The sequence below is a fragment of the Mesoplodon densirostris genome, chromosome 8 (assembly GCF_025265405.1).
Source record: "Mesoplodon densirostris isolate mMesDen1 chromosome 8, mMesDen1 primary haplotype, whole genome shotgun sequence".
Taxonomy (NCBI): Eukaryota; Metazoa; Chordata; class Mammalia; order Artiodactyla; family Ziphiidae; genus Mesoplodon; species Mesoplodon densirostris.
Genome location: NC_082668.1, coordinates 72,797,414 through 72,813,194, shown reverse-complemented (window position 1 = coordinate 72,813,194; position 15,781 = coordinate 72,797,414). Strand labels below are relative to the sequence as shown.

General features: G+C 40.5%; 1 protein-coding gene across 3 annotated transcripts in view; it reads right to left on the bottom strand.

Annotated features, from left to right (window-relative positions):
- Positions 1-3,720, bottom strand: part of FMNL2 (formin like 2) — a 306,084-nt gene extending 302,364 nt beyond the window's left edge. For all 3 annotated transcript variants that reach the window (XM_060106297.1, XM_060106295.1, XM_060106296.1), the window contains exon 1: positions 3,189-3,720. In XM_060106297.1, coding sequence (XP_059962280.1) covers positions 3,189-3,305 — 117 coding nt within the window. In that variant the 5' untranslated portion in view covers positions 3,306-3,720. The remainder of the gene's footprint in view (positions 1-3,188) is intronic.
- Between the last annotated feature and the right edge of the window lie 12,061 nt (positions 3,721-15,781).

The following is a 15,781-nucleotide window of genomic DNA, read 5'->3' as shown; positions in this document are numbered from 1 at the left end:
CATTAATTACAGGAAGTTCAGTAACTCAAATCTCTACTCAAAAATCTCATTTTCTGGGCTTCCCTGGTGGCACACTGGTTGAGAGTCTGCCTGCCGATGCAGGGGACACACGGGTTCGTGCCCCGGTCCGGGAAGATCCCACATGCTGCGGAGCAGCTGGGCCCGTGAGCCATGGCCGCTGAGCCTGCGCGTCCGGAGCCTATGCTCCGCAATGGGAGAGGCCACAGCGGTGGGAGGCCCGCGTACTGAGAAAAAAAAAAAAATCTCATTTTCTTTACTATTTAAAAACCCTTTTTTTAAAGTCTATCCCCCTCCACTGATTTTTTTTAAAATTTTATTTATGTATTTTGGGCTGCGCTGGGTCTTCACTGCTGCATGCGGGCTTTATTCAGCAACCTTTACTCTCTCATCCTTCCATTCATGCCCACTAATTTTTTAGATACATACGATTTAACTCATGTGGACCAATGGGGGTGGTGGGGGACAGTCATTGAGTAGGTTTCATCTCTTAAGATTCTCCAGAAATAGATGGACTTCTGTCATTTAAATTTTTATTTACTCTTCCCCAATGCTTTAAATAATCTAGAGCTTGGTGAGGTGAGAGGAATTGTTTTCCATGCCTGAAATGGCCCAATTATTGATGTAAGCCATATTTACAATGAGGTGCTTGTATACTTTCCTGTACAGTATTACTATCCTGTTTTCCTCCCCAAGCACTTATATGATCTTTATCATATAGGAAATAAAACTAGTATCAATAATGCCCACAGTATTCCCATTGTCTCAGGGCAGAGAATTCCTCCATATATATATACTTTAAACGTTACCACCTATAATCTGTCCTTCAAGCTTGATCTTCAGAATTAAATGGTTTGATCTATTTCTTAAGCAATTCATGAAGAAAAGCACAGTTGAGAGCATCACATGTACAACTTTAGAAAAAAACTGACCACTAGAAAAGTCACCATAACTCTGTACTTCTATCAGCCCATAAAGATGATTCCTTTTAACTCCTCTTACAGCTTACTCCAAAGAGCAGCTGGAGCTGACCAGGGAGTGTTACATGAAACACCAAGTTAATCGTCCAAGTGCATCCCTAACAAGAGAGCCCCCAAGCTGAGACTTTCCCAAAACCTTTGTTTTAATCCAAAAAAGGTCAGCCTGGTATTTTTTGGTTTTGTTGTTTGTTTTGAAAGGCTTAAAATATTCTAAGCAATTAAGGAACCGCATCCAGTACTTGTGTGTGACACAGTAGAGTAAAAGTAGCCACACGACCAACCACTGCCCCAAAGAGCATGTGATATAGAATCATGAATTTCTACATACTGAATTTGTGACTTCTAGACTTAATAGTAACACAAACCCACCATGTTAAGGATGGGACTTTTTTTCTAAAGAGTAATTCATACCATGTGTTATTAATCAGCAGGGTAACTGAAAGCTCATGCAAAACATGCTATCCCAGTTGAGAATTTAATTGCATTATTGTTATTATCTGGTTTTCCTGTGTCACTGGCCCTCCCACTTCAAATGTACACGTACACACACACACACGTACACACACACCAGCACAGCATGGATGGAAACACAGAAAACCCAGAGCTAAGAGGTAAGAACTATGTTGTCTGGTAGGAAGAGGATTTTGAATTAAAAAGGTTTGTCCCTGTAAAGACAGGTCAAGTATGCACCCAGGCTGCCTTGAGAAGTAATTAAGCCTATGCTGTTTCATTTCAGAGTGTCTCATTCTGCACAACAGTGGGAGCAGCTGCGGGAGATCACAGACCATGCAAAGCAAGACAGGCAACCTCATCTATCTCCCTACTGCCACACCAGAGTTTCCAGGTGGTGTGAAAAAGCTTGTGGCCTCTTCTTCCACAGAGCACAAAGCGAATCTGCCATCCAGAACACTACTCCCCATATCAAACCAGCCCCTTTTAAAGGCCTGAGGAAAGACAATTTAAACGTCCCAGTGTTCAGACTCTGGTCGATTCCCAAAGTTGTCAGGTTACATGCCCAAAACCCGCACACAGATGCAGAATTCGACTGACTTCAGCACAAGTTTCTCTTGCTGCCTAGCACTGTAGAATGTAGAGATTACTAGCTAGGAAGAGGCTACAAGAGTAAGTATTAGAAACGCTTCCAATCTTGCCTGTTTCCCTCCCAACACCCCTTGAAAGAGGCTAGGACACTAAAAATCAAAGTCTGGGGACCAACTGCAGTACAGATTCTGGCTGGGTCGAGGGGGGAGGCCGCCACACCCTCCTGAGCTCACAGCACTGACAGTCTCTGGCTGGGAAGCGCCCAGAAACTTAGTCCCAGCAGGAAAGGGAGAAAGAAGGGAGTCTTCAATGTCTCAGGTTTGCGAAGCTGGAAAGCTAGGAGAAGCGGATTTCGGGAGGGAGTCAGAGACTTGGCTGGGTGTGCTGGGGGAGGGGAGGGGAGGGGTCGCCCCTGGAGTCAGGTCAGCTCGCAACACGTCCCCGCAAAACTGCACATTTTTGTGGTTTTAACATTTAAGACCAAAAGAAACGCGCCGAGACGAAGCTTCTCTCTCGCCTGATGTCCCCCTCCTCGCTTAGGGACGAGGGTGCCGCACCGCCACGCGCGGGGTTCCTTCTCTTTCCCTTTTGGGGGAGCTCCCCTCGGCCAAGCCACGACGTCCACCTCCAAGTTCGCTTTCCCGCACAGCGCAGCGCGGCGCGGCACCCCTGGCCGGCCACATGCGCCCATCTGCCCCGCACCCCTCAGGACCCGGGCTGGGCGCCCGCTGGACGTCCTCGAGGACTCGGGGTTTGCGCTAATATTTTTTTTCTTAAACAAAAAGCCTCAGCAGCTCGCCGCCCCCTCCTCCCCGGCCCGCGCTACCTTCCCTTCACGCCCACGCCACACCTCCCGGGCACACGCGCTGCGAGGTGCCTCTCCCGCCAGACAATGGGTTCAGGGCCGACCCGCCAGGCAGCCAGCCCCGAGCCCCCGGCCCCATCCCGGGACGCCGAGAAGGCCGAGCGCGGGGGGCTCGGAGGAGGGCGGAGAGGAGGCGGGGGAGGCCACAATGGGCGAGGTGGGAGCCTCCCCCTTGGGACAGGAGGCTCGCTCCCGGCGCCGGGAGAAGGGGAGGGGGCGGGGGTCAGCTGCACCGCCTGGTCGGGGGCCCGGGGCCCTGCTCCCGGCAGCCGCCGCGCACTCACCAGTACGATGGCAAATCGCTCCTCCAGTTCACCTGGCTCGGGCATCGGCAGCTTCAAAGGCACGTTGTGCGCCCTGAAATCGGTCTGCTGTGAATCCATGCTCCCGGCGTTGCCCATGTTGGCTGCACACCGGGGCCAGGGGCTGCTCCGGGCCCCTTGCGTCCGCGTCGGAAATCAGAACAGCTCCCGGCGGCCGGCTCCCAGCGCTGGCGCGACCTGCCCGGCTCCCCGCCCTCCGCTGCGCCCCGGCGACTGTGCAGCGCGCGCCGCTCTCTAGCAGCGCTCCGAGCCAAGCCGCCCCCCGGCCTCCCTCATGCTCCCCGCCGCCCCAGCGCCGCCCCGGCCTCCTTTCCTCGGGAGGGGTCGTCAGGGCGCCGGGCGCCTATCTGCATGTTGCTTCGCTGGCACGCCACCCCCTGCCAGTAATAGCGGCCAGCGGGCGCGTGGTTGCTCCGACTCAGTCTCCCGCCTGGACCGTGGCCGCCGCTGACACTTCCAGCTCAACGCCGGCGAACTCAACGCTCGCTCTGCCAGCACCTCGAGCAGACAAATGCAGCCTCGCGCTCCCGACACAATGCCCCCTCTCGCCCGGCCCCCGCCCCCTCCCCCGCCCCGGCTCCTCCCACTCGCCCCGTGGACTGCCGGGACCAGTAGTTTCTGCCCAAAGTGTCCACACTCAGAAACCACGCCGCTCTGGAGGACCAGGCGGGGTTAGGGCCGCTTGCAGCAAAGACAATCTGTACACTTCTGGAAAGAGTTTATGTCACTTTTGACGCCCCTCTCCCACTCCAACAGAAGAAATAACCACCTTGTCTACATCGATTCTGACACTTAGGCACATTTGGCAAATGAATGAGCCAATCAGTCAATGATTGAATGCACGCATTCTGATTTAAATTTCAGGAGCTGTTCGATAGGATCTAGTTCAACAAGAGACCTCAAGGGTATTGGCAACGTCCTATGTCATAAACTGGGATGTGGGTCCATGGGTGCTTGTTTTATTATTGTTCTTTCTTCAGTATGTATGTTATGTATTATTTTGTGCGACTGAAATGTTTTATAAACAAATATATACTTTTATGGATATTTATAAATATCCACTATGGGTATATGCAAATATATCCTGGTCAAACCCCAGGATTTGGATGAGAAGAATTCAAAACAAACACCTGTCAAACAGCTATTATGTGTGGGTTACTGTGTTCCTTCACTAGAGAAAGAAAAAAGAGTGCTCCTGCTCTGGAATACTTTCCAATCTAGTGAAGGAGAAAATTTACACAAATAACCATATTTTGTGTGAGATAAAAATAAGAACAGAGTGTTTGTGAAGACTTTGAAGATGGCCTTTGGCTGTAGCTATCTTATTCCTCTACAGCACTCTTGTTCCAGGTGTTTTACAGAGAAGATTGGGCCCAACCCTGTTCTCCAGGATGCTCTTCAGACTGTAACTATCCATTCTGAATCAGTGGAAATAGAAACACCCTTATAAATGACTTTAGCCAGCTGCTCACTTTGTAGATTTCAAGGGCATCCACCTGGTTTACTTGTGGCTAAACTGCAATTAGTCCTTTCTTAGCTTAAAGCAGTGTTTCTTAATCCTGGTTTGCATATCAGATTCATGTGGGGAGCTTGTTGTTAAAACTGCAGGCATCATGGGCCCTATTATCAGAATTTCCCTAAGCTAAGAGCTGGGGCCTGGGCAGATGTATTTTTAACAAGCTCAGCAGGTACTGCTGATATGAAACTAGGGTTGTTACCCTCTTGTTAAAAAGCAACTGCTTCCAGATAAGATAACACACCAAGGCTCAAACGTGAAGGACCACATTTCATTCAGCTTTGTAAACCCCAAGATGACTTGAGCATAGCAGATGTTCAATGACTGTTGAATTTTTACCAAAAGCCTATGGAGCAGATACACACAAATACATCTTGTGAATGTATGGTCTCTTAAGCAAATCACCTATAGTTTTTTTTTAATAAATTTAGTTTTTATTATTAGCTACATTGGGTCTTCATTGCTGCACGTGGGCTTTCTCTAGTTGCAGTGAGTAGGCTTCTCATTGCGGTGGCTTTTCTTGTTGCAGAGCATGGGCTGTAGGTGCACAGGCTTCAGTAGTGGTGGCACGCGGGCTTCAGAGCACAGGCTCAGTAGTTGTGGCACACAGGCTTAATTGCTCTGCAGCATGTGGGATCTTCCTGGACCAGGGCTCAAACCCGTGTCTCCTGCATTGGCAGGCGGATTTTTTTTTTTAACATCTTTATTGGAGTATAATTGCTTTACAATGTTGTGTTAGTTTCTGCTTTATAACAAAGTGAATCACCTATACATATACATATATCCCCATATCCCCTCCCTCTTGCGTCTCCCTCCCACCCTCCCTACCCCACCCCTCTAGGTGGTCACAAAGTACCGAGCTGATCTCCCTGCGCTATGTGGCTGCCTTCCACTAGGTATCTATTTTACATTTGGTAGTGTATATATGTCAGTGCCACTCTCTCACTTCATCCTAGCTTACCCTTCCCCCTCTCTGTGTCCTCAAGTCCATTCTCTATGTCTGCGTCTTTATTCCTGCCCTGCCCCTAGGTTCTTCAGAACCATTTTCCCCCCCTGGATTCCATATATATGTGTTAGCATACGGTATTTGTTTTTCTCTTTCTGACTTACTTCACTCTGTATGACCGACTCTAAGTCCATCCACCTCACTACAAATAACTCAATTTCGTTTCTTTTTATGGCTGAGTAATATTCCATTGTATATATGTGCTACATCTTCTTTATCCATTCATCTATCGATGGACACTTAGGTTGCTTCCATGTCCTGGCTATTGTAAATAGAGCTGCAGTGAACATTGTGGTACATGATTCTTTTTCAATTATGGTTTTCTCAGGGTATATGCCCAGTAGTGGGATTGCTGGGTCATATGGTAGTTCTATTTTTGGTTTTTTAAGGAACCTCCGTACTATTCCCCATAGTGGCTGTATCAATTTACATTTCCACCAACAGTGCAAGAGGGTTGCCTTTTCTCCACACCCTCTCCAGCACTTATTGTTTGTAGCATTTTTGATGATGGCCATTCTGACTGGTGTGAGATGATATCTCATTGTAGTTTTGATTTTCATTTCTCTAATGATTAGTGATGTTGAGCATCCTTTCATGTGTTTGTTGGCAATCTGTATGTCTTCTTTGGAGAAATGTCTATTTAGGACTTCTGCCCATTTTTGAATTGGGTTGTTTGTTTTTTGATATTGAGCTGCATGAGCTGCTTTTATATTTTGGAGATTAATCCTTTGTCAGTTGCTTCATTTGCAAATATTTTCTCCCATTCTGAGGGTTGTCTTTTCGTCGTTTATGGTTTCCTTTGCTGTGCAAAAGCTTTTAAGTTTCATTAGGTCTCATTTGTTTATTTTTGTTTTTATTTCCATTTCTCTAGGAGGTGGGTCAAAAAGGACCTTGCTGTGATACATGTCATAGAGTGTTCTGCCAATGTTTTCCTCTAAGACTTTTATAGTGTCTGGCCTTACATTTAGGTCTTTAATCCATTTTGAGTTTATTTTTGTGTATGGTGTTAGGGAGTGTTCTAATTTCATTCTCTTACATGTAGCTGTCCAGTTTTCCCAGCACCACTTATTGAAGAGGCTGTCTTTTCTACATTGTATATTCTTGCCTCCTTTATCAAGGATAAGGTGACCATAGGTGCATGGGTTTATCTCTGGGCTTTCTATCCTGTTCCTTTGATCTATATATTTATTTTTGTGCCAATACCATACTGTCTTGATTACTGTAGCTTTGTAGTATAGTCTGAAGTCAGGGAGCCTGATTCCTCCAGCTCCGTTTTTCTTTCTCAAGATTGCTTTGGCTATTCGGGGTCTTTTGTGTTTCCACACCAATTGTGAAATTTTTTGTTCTAGTTCTGTGAAAAATGCCAGTGGTAGTTTGATAGGGATTGCATTGAATCTGTAGATTGCTTTGGGTAGTAGAGTCATTTTCACAATGTTGATTCTTCCAATCCAAGAACATGGTATATCTCTCCATCTGTTTTGTATCATCTTTTATTTATTTTATCAGTATCTTATAGTTTTCTGCATACAGGTCTTTTGTCTCCTTAGGTAGGTTTCTTCCTAGGTATTTTATTCTTTTTGTTGCAGTGGTAAATGGGAGTGTTTCCTTAACTTCTCTTTCAGATTTTTCATCATTAGTGTATAGGATTGCAAGAGATTTCTGTGCATTAATTTTGTATCGGCAGGAGGATTCTTAACCACTGCGTCACCAGGGAAGCCCATCCTATAGGTTTTTGTTTGTTTGTTTTTTTAAGGAAGGGAGCAAGTATAAATACATTCAACTTAAAATCTGAATAAATGCAATCTATATTTCTAAAATTACACTGTATCAAAGTTAATAGTAAATGTGTTACTCATCAAAGAAAGAAAAACAGGGATACACACACACACACACACACACACCCCAACTAGCGAAAATGAGCTAGAAAGAAAAGCAGTTAATTCAGACCAAGTGAGACATTTCTGACCCACAAATGTACTTACTTTCTTTGTAATCTCTAGACATACACTTTGAGTCTGACTGACTCACAAAATCAGCCCACCCAGTGGGTTGCCCATATGGATGGAAAAGCTAGAATTCTTTTCTGCAGTCGAGAAATCCTTTTTTATTACATTTATGGCTCCATCCAGCCATATTTCTGCCAGTAACCAGGACCTTTTTCCTCCCCTTAAGTCTTATCACATCTAGTCTCTCTCATAATCTCACACTTTGAGAGGAGCCAGGACAAAGTATGCCAATCCATGAACCAAAGAACCTGTCTGCCATTTCAAGGTTTAGAGTCTCTAATATTTGGTTATTATTTATAACTGTTGTTAAGTGTAAAAATAAATAAAACACTCATATTATACAATTTCTGTAGGAATTTCTACCAAAATCTCAGGAAAATGTTTGTTAGGAGGAAAGTGTGGAGAGAGAAGACATTTCTATTCCTTTCATTGAAGACCTCCTCATCCCTCCCCACAAGATTAAAATCAGGTGATCATTTTTAAATATGTATTTCATTTTCTGATCACTAATACATATGATTTGCTATTTTGCAATGTTGCAAAATGTTGACAAAAAATGTCTGTTAAAACTATCATGCATCGCCCATGGAAAATGAAATATTAGAACTTTATCTTCCCTGTGCCAGGCATTTGGAAGCTATACCAGGGATAGCTGGATCAGGAATTCCCCCATAATAGTGTAATTGCTTTCAAAGAAGCCTTTCTATCATTCACCACAAATGCTCCTACAAAATCAGCTGAGTTTCATTGATATCTCCTCAGGTTTTAAATGTAAGGTCATGCTCTGTAGCTAAGTTCAGTTAGCTTCTTTAAAAGCCACTGGTGTTACCCTAAGAAGATTCTACTTTTGTGTATAATTATATAGAAATGAGATAAATGCCATGTGATGAACTAAACCATCAATAGCCCTGAATCAAAATTGCATAGTAGTAGTAGTTGGGATTTTAGAAGGATTGCTTCATGTCAATTTACATCCATACAAGTCCTGCAAGATTCATATACCCATCCATATTTGTTTTTTAAATATTTATTGAGCACTTACTATGGGCCAGACACTGCTGTTGATTTTAAACAAAATTTAAAATTTGGTTTATCCAATTTCTGCTTCATACAAACTTCCTCAAACAGTTAACTTACAAAGATACACCTTGACTCTTCCTGAATCAGTTAAGACTGAATATTTTTGCCACCAAATAAAAGAGAACCCAAGTGATAATTGCTTAAAAGATATGTCTTTCTCATAAAACAAGAAATCTGGGGAAAGGTGGATTCTAGTGTTGTTCAGCAACTCTGTAAGGCTAGGACCAGTATCTGTGAGATAGCTTGGTCTTTCCCACATAGTACTTACAAAATAGCTAACAGAGTGCCATAAATCAAGTCTGTATTCAGGGCAAAAAGGAGGGGGGAAGAGGCAATGTCAGTTAACTCTGCTCCTTTTATCAGGAAGTCAAAGGTTTACCCAGAAGTACCACTAGCAGACTGTCCAGTTTTCCTCATTCTGCAGATCTGAATTACATGGCCATCCCCAGCTACAGGGAGAACTGGGGGAGTGTGATAAAACCTGGGCCTGGACACATTCCCTCACCTGGACAGAATCAAGATTCTGATAGCAAGAAGGGGAAGGGGAAAGACATGGGTAAACACTGGGCAGACAACATCTTCTAACCCTCCCCCACATATTTTGCATCTTTGAATATTACTTTACATTTGCCTACAGCTTCAGATTTTACAAAATACTTTTACTTATTTTATCTTATTTTATCCTGTCAGTACAGCAACGAGAAATTTAAGGTTCAACAAAGTGATTTTTTTCTAGTTTATACAACAAGTCATAGAATTAGAACTCAGGTATTTTGATTCCCAAACCAGTATCCTTCACTGTCTTTTTAAAAAAAAAGATCTCTGAAATTATCATGTAGAGGTAGAAACATAATGAAACCTATGCTTCTGATCAAGATAGAGTAATAGACACCAGAGTTAACCTCACATTTGAAACTAATAAAAAACTGGACAAAATAATATGAAACAATGGCCCTCAGACATTGACCATCAGACAATGAAGAACACTGATCTCCAGAGATGGGAAATAAATGAGGTGAATGAATAAATGAAGTGAATAAATGAGGGGAATTACCCAGCTTACTGCCTGGAGAAAGATTCCAGGCCATGGTGCAAAAAGGGGGAAGCCAGACTGAGCCTGATGGAGTCCCTGCCTTGAGAAGGCAGAGCTGGGAGTCCAGTGACCCCAAGGAGGCTAGTGTCCTCAGGACAGAGTTCTGGAAAAAGAGAGCTGCAAGAAGAGAGAACTGCAGAGGTCTGTGGAAGTTCCCATTCCAAAATTTAGTTGAGTACAGATTAGTAAGTGCATGTGAGGAAAAAACCCAAGGCTGGTCATTTTATAATAATAAGTGAATGAATTGATCAAGAGAACATAACACCCCCAAAACAGTGCTTCAAAACACATGAACTCCAAGGACAAATCCACAAATCCAGTTATAGTTGGAGAGCTCAACACTTCACTCTTAATATTTGTTAGAACAAGTAGACAGAAAATCAGTAAAGATGAAGAAAACTTCAAAAACACTATCAACAACTTGATATAATTGATATTTATAGATCACCTCACCCAACTACAGCAGAATACATAACTTTTCAAGTGTACAAGCAACATTTACCAAGATTAACCATATTCGCAACAAATTTTAAAAGATTCCAATATTACAAAGTATATTTGCTTACCAAAATGGAATTAAATTAGGAATCAAGGACACAAAGATATCGGGAAAATACTCAAATATTTGGAAACTACATAACACACTTCTAAAAAACCATGATCAATTTTTTTTAATTAAATAAAATTTGTGGGTGCAGGTAAAGCAGTATTTAGATAGAAATTTAGAACACTAAGTGCCTATATTAGAAAAGAATAAAGGGCTTAAATCAATGTCCTCAGTTTCAACCTTAAGAAACCAGAAAAAAGAAGCAACTGAAAACCAAACTAAGCAGAAAAAAGGAAAAACAAAGATGAGAGCAGAAATCAATGGAATAGCAAACAGGAAAATAATAGGAAAACTGATGAAACCAAAAGCTAGTTCTTGAGAAGATCAGTAAAATTGATAAACCTCTAGTCAGAGTCATCAGGAAAAAAGACACAAATAACCAATATCACAAATGACACAATGAACATCACTCTACATTTTACACAGATTGAAAAGGATAATCAGGGAATGTTTTGAATTTTATGTCAATAAGTTCTATAATGTAGGTGAAAAGGACACACACATCCCTTGAAAGATACAAACTACCAAAGTGGATTCAAGATGAAGTAGATAACCTGAATAGTCATATACTTATGAAGGAAATTGAATCTGTATTTAAAATCTTCCCACAAAGAAAACTACCGACCCAAATAGCTTCACTGGGAATTTTACCAATCACTTAAGGTAGAGAGAATACCAATTCTACCCAAACTATTCCAGAAAATTGAAAATGAGTGAATAATTCCTGACTCATTCTGAAGGCAAACATTACCCTGATACCAAAACCAGCCATTATGACATTACGAGAGAAAAAAAAAAATTAGCCAACATCTCTCATGAACATAGATGCAAAAATTCTTAACAAAATTTTAGCAAATAGAATCCAATAGCATATAACAAGGATAATACATCATGAGAAAGTGAGATTTATCCCAGAAATGCAAGGTTGTTTCAGCATTCAAAATTCAATCAATGTAATTCACCATATCAGCAGACTAAAAAAGAAAAACACATGATCATCTCAATAGATGACAAATAATCATTTGACAAAAATCCAACATCCCTTCCTGATAAAAACCCTCAGCTTCTAGAAATAGAAAAAAAAAAACTTCCTTAACTTCATAAAAGACATTGACAAAAAACGTACTGCCAATATCATACTTAATGGTAACAGATGAAATGCTTTCTCCCTAAAATCAGTACTAAAGCAAGAATATCTTTTTTCACCATTTTAATTCAACAATATGTGGGAGAGTCTAGCCAGTGTAGTAAGGTAGAATACAAACAACCAAAAAGGCATCCAGTTTGAAAAAGAAGTAAATTGTCTTTATCCACAAATAACAAGATCTTCTATGTAGAAACTCTTACAGAATCTAGAAAATAGTTAGCAGAACTAATATGTGAGTTTAGCAAGGTTTTAGGATACAAGATTGATATACAAAATTAAAATATATTACTATGTAGTAGAAATAAACTTTCAAAATTTTAAATTTAAAATACCATTTAAAATAACATAAAAAACATAAAATATAAAAATATAAAATTTGTCCTTTTCCCAGGGATAAATCTGGCAAAAGATGTGCAAGCCCTGTACACTGAAAACTACAGTATACTGTGTACATGGGTCAGAAGAGTCAATATTTGTAAGATGCAATTCTCCCCAAATGGATCTATAGATTTCATGTATTCAAAAACAAAATCCCAGCAGACTTTTTTGTAGAAATTGACAAGCCACTTCTATGATTAGTGTGGAAATATAAAGGACCTTGGATAGTCAGGACAACTTTGAAAAGCAACAAAATGGGAAGACTAACTCTACCTGATTTCAAGACTTATTACAAAGCTACAGAAATCAAGGGAGCATGATCCTGGTATCAAGATAGGCAGACACATCAATGGAATAGAATGGAAAGTCCAGAAAAAGGCCCACACGTATATGGACAACAGATTTTTGACCAAGTACAATGGCAATTCGGTGGAGAAATGATAGCCTTTTCAACAAATGGTTGAAATAGTGATTGTGGAGGCATTCAATATCCATATGTGAAAAATGAACTTCAGTACATACCCCACACCAGGTTCAAAACAACTCAAAATGGGTCAGAGACCTAAGTGCAAAACCTAAAACTACATAACTTCTAGAAGAACACATAGGTAAAAATCTTTGCTACCTTGGGTAAGGCAAAGATTGCTTAGACATAGCAAGAAAGAACTGATAAATTGGACTTTATCAAATGTTGCAACATCTGCTCTTTGAAAGGCACAGTTAACAGAATCAAAAGACATACGGCAAAAAAAAAAAAAGACATACTGCAGACTAAAAGAAAATATGAGTAAATTATATATCTGATAAAGGACTTGTACCCAGGATACATAAAGAATTCTCAAAATTCAATAAATGGAAAACAATGGACAAAAAAGATCTGAACACTTAACACAAAGGAATATATTTGTGACTAGTAAACACATAAAAAGATGCTCAACATCATGCCTCATCAGGGAATTGCAAATAAAACCGCAGTGAGATACCACTATACACCTAGTAGAATGGCAAAAATTTTAAAGACAACACCAATGTTGGCAAGAGTTTAGAGTATCTAGAATTCTCATTCACTGCTGATGGGATTGTAAAATGATATAACCACTTTGGAAAACAGTTTGGTGTTTCTTAAAAATTTAAACATACACCTGCCATATGATTCAGACTTCTATTCATGGGTATTTACCCAAGAAATATGAATACATATATCCAAACAAAAACTTTTACATAATATTCATAGCAGCTTTATTTGTAATGACCAAAAACTGGAATGATTGCATGTGTCCATCAACAGATGAAAGAATAAGCATACTGTAAAATACTAATTGGCAATGAAATTATGAACTATTGATACAAGCAATGTGGTTGAGTCTCAAAATAATTATACTGACTGAAAAAAGCCAAACCAAAAAAATTGTATGCACTATATGATTCCACTTATATAAAGTTCTAGAGAATGAAAACTAATCTATAGAAGGAGAAAGCAGACTAATGTTTGGGAGAGGGAGGGCAGGCAGAATTCCAAAGGTCCTGAGGACACTTTTGAGGGTGGTGAATATGTTTATTAACTTGATTAACTTGATTACAGTGCTGGTTTTGTGGATGTATACATGTGTTAAACACATCAAATTATAAACTGTAAATATGTACAGTTTATTGTTAGTTAATTATATCTTAATAAAGCTCTTACAAAAAATAAGTCAAGTCAGTCGTTTTCTCTCCTCTTCCTTCAAGAAATATTAGAATACTTTAATTCAAATTTCCTCCCTCCTACCTCCCATGTTAATGTTGTCTATTATCTTAATTCCTCTTTATTTATTCACATCAGCTATTAGTAGTAGTAGTATTGCTAGCATAGACAATCATTATTTCAATTTACCAACCTGCTTACCAATTCATTTGCTTTTGGCATGTTGCTTTTTTCTCCTGGATTAATTTTTCATTGCCCAGAAGTATATTCTTGTTTTTTTGGGGGGTGGGGCACGCGGGCCTCTCACCGTTGTGGCCCCTCCCGCCGCGGAGCACAGGCTCCGGACGTGCAGGCCCAGCAGCCATGGCCCACGGGCCCAGCCGCTCCACGGCACGCGGGATCCTCCCGGACCGGGGCACGAACCCGTGTCCCCTGCATCGGCAGGCAGACTCCCAACCACTGCACCACCAGGGAAGGGAAGCCCCCCAGAAGTACATTCTTTAGTGTTTCTTTCAATGAGAGTTTGTGAACGGCAGAATTATCTGACATTGTCTTTTTTGCCCTCAGTCTTGAATGTAGTTTATTTGGTTATATTATGCTAAGATGGAAGTTCTTTTCCCTCCCCATTTTGAAGATATTATTCCATTCTCTCCTAGCCTCTATTGTTGGTAATGAGAAATCTACTGTCACTATAATTGTCAACTTTTTGAAAAATTGATATTGCATCTTTTTCTCTCTGGTTTCTTTTAATATTTTTTTCTTTGTCTTTGATTTTCTGCATTTTTACTACCAAGAGACTATGTGCTAATGAATCTATTTATCCTGTTCAGGTTTGGGTTTGCTTCCTCGGTTTGAAGACTCATGGGTTTTGAGGTGGTTTGTTTTTTTTTCAGTTCTAGAAAATTCTCAGACATCATCTTTTAAAATATTGTTTCTCCCTCATTCTCTCTTTTTTTTTTCTTCTCCTGAAACTTATCCATGTGTTGGCCTATCTATAGTCTCTTAACTTTCATATACAGCCTATCTTTGTCTCTGCAGCAGTCTAGCTGATTTTCTTCAATCTTCCAGCCCAGATACTCTGTAGTTTTGTCTAATCTATTTTTATCATTAATATTTAAAATTCATGGTTGATATTTTGGTAGAAGTTCCAGTACTTTGTCACATGTGCCTCTTTCATTTTAATTCTGCTCCAATCCATCATTTCAAGAGATTTTCTGGAAGAAAGAAAAGATAGACATATATTCTGTTCACCATTTTGATAGAAACCTATTACCTGCTTCTTTTTTTGTTTGTTTTAATAGACATTAGGACTTTTAACTGTATCTTAATTAAATAACGTCAATTTTATAATTTAAAAAATTTTAGTAGATTCTCCAACAGTGTTCCAGAGAATTATTAACTACTTATAAGTTTTAAAGTCCCAGCTCTTATCTTGCCTATATCTCTGAGATACTACCTTCTGTAGGCCCCACAAAGTATAACTTGTCACATAAACATATGTTCAAATTTGGCAAAAATCCATCTGCATCATTTTTGAATGATATAGAAATAGTAACACAAAAACTTAATTTCATTTATATAAGTTTAACACACATTTGTAAATATATGTACATATAGAGAGAACATGCTGAAACTTCTTTCAATATAGCTGATATATTAAACATGTATATTTCCATAGAAATCAAAACAACTTCAAAAATTATAAGTCAGTGGTAAAGAAGGAAAAACAGGAGAAATACTGAGGCTTTTTGAATGGACTCTCAAATATTGGTACCACCTTCCCCCACTGCCTTGCTTCACCAATTGGTCATTTAAAGGTAGCTGAACTAGGTGAAAACTATCTTCTAGAAGTCATTTGCGGCACTCTGGATGCAACTCTTGTGCGAAAGAAAGAAAAGAAAAGAAAAGAAAAGAAAAGAAAAGAAAAGAAAAGAAAGGAAAAGAAAAGAAAAGAAAAGAAAGAAGGAAGGAAAGAAGGAAGGAAGGAAGGAAGGAAGGAAGAAAAAAGGAAGGAAGGAAAGAAGGAAGGAAGAAAGA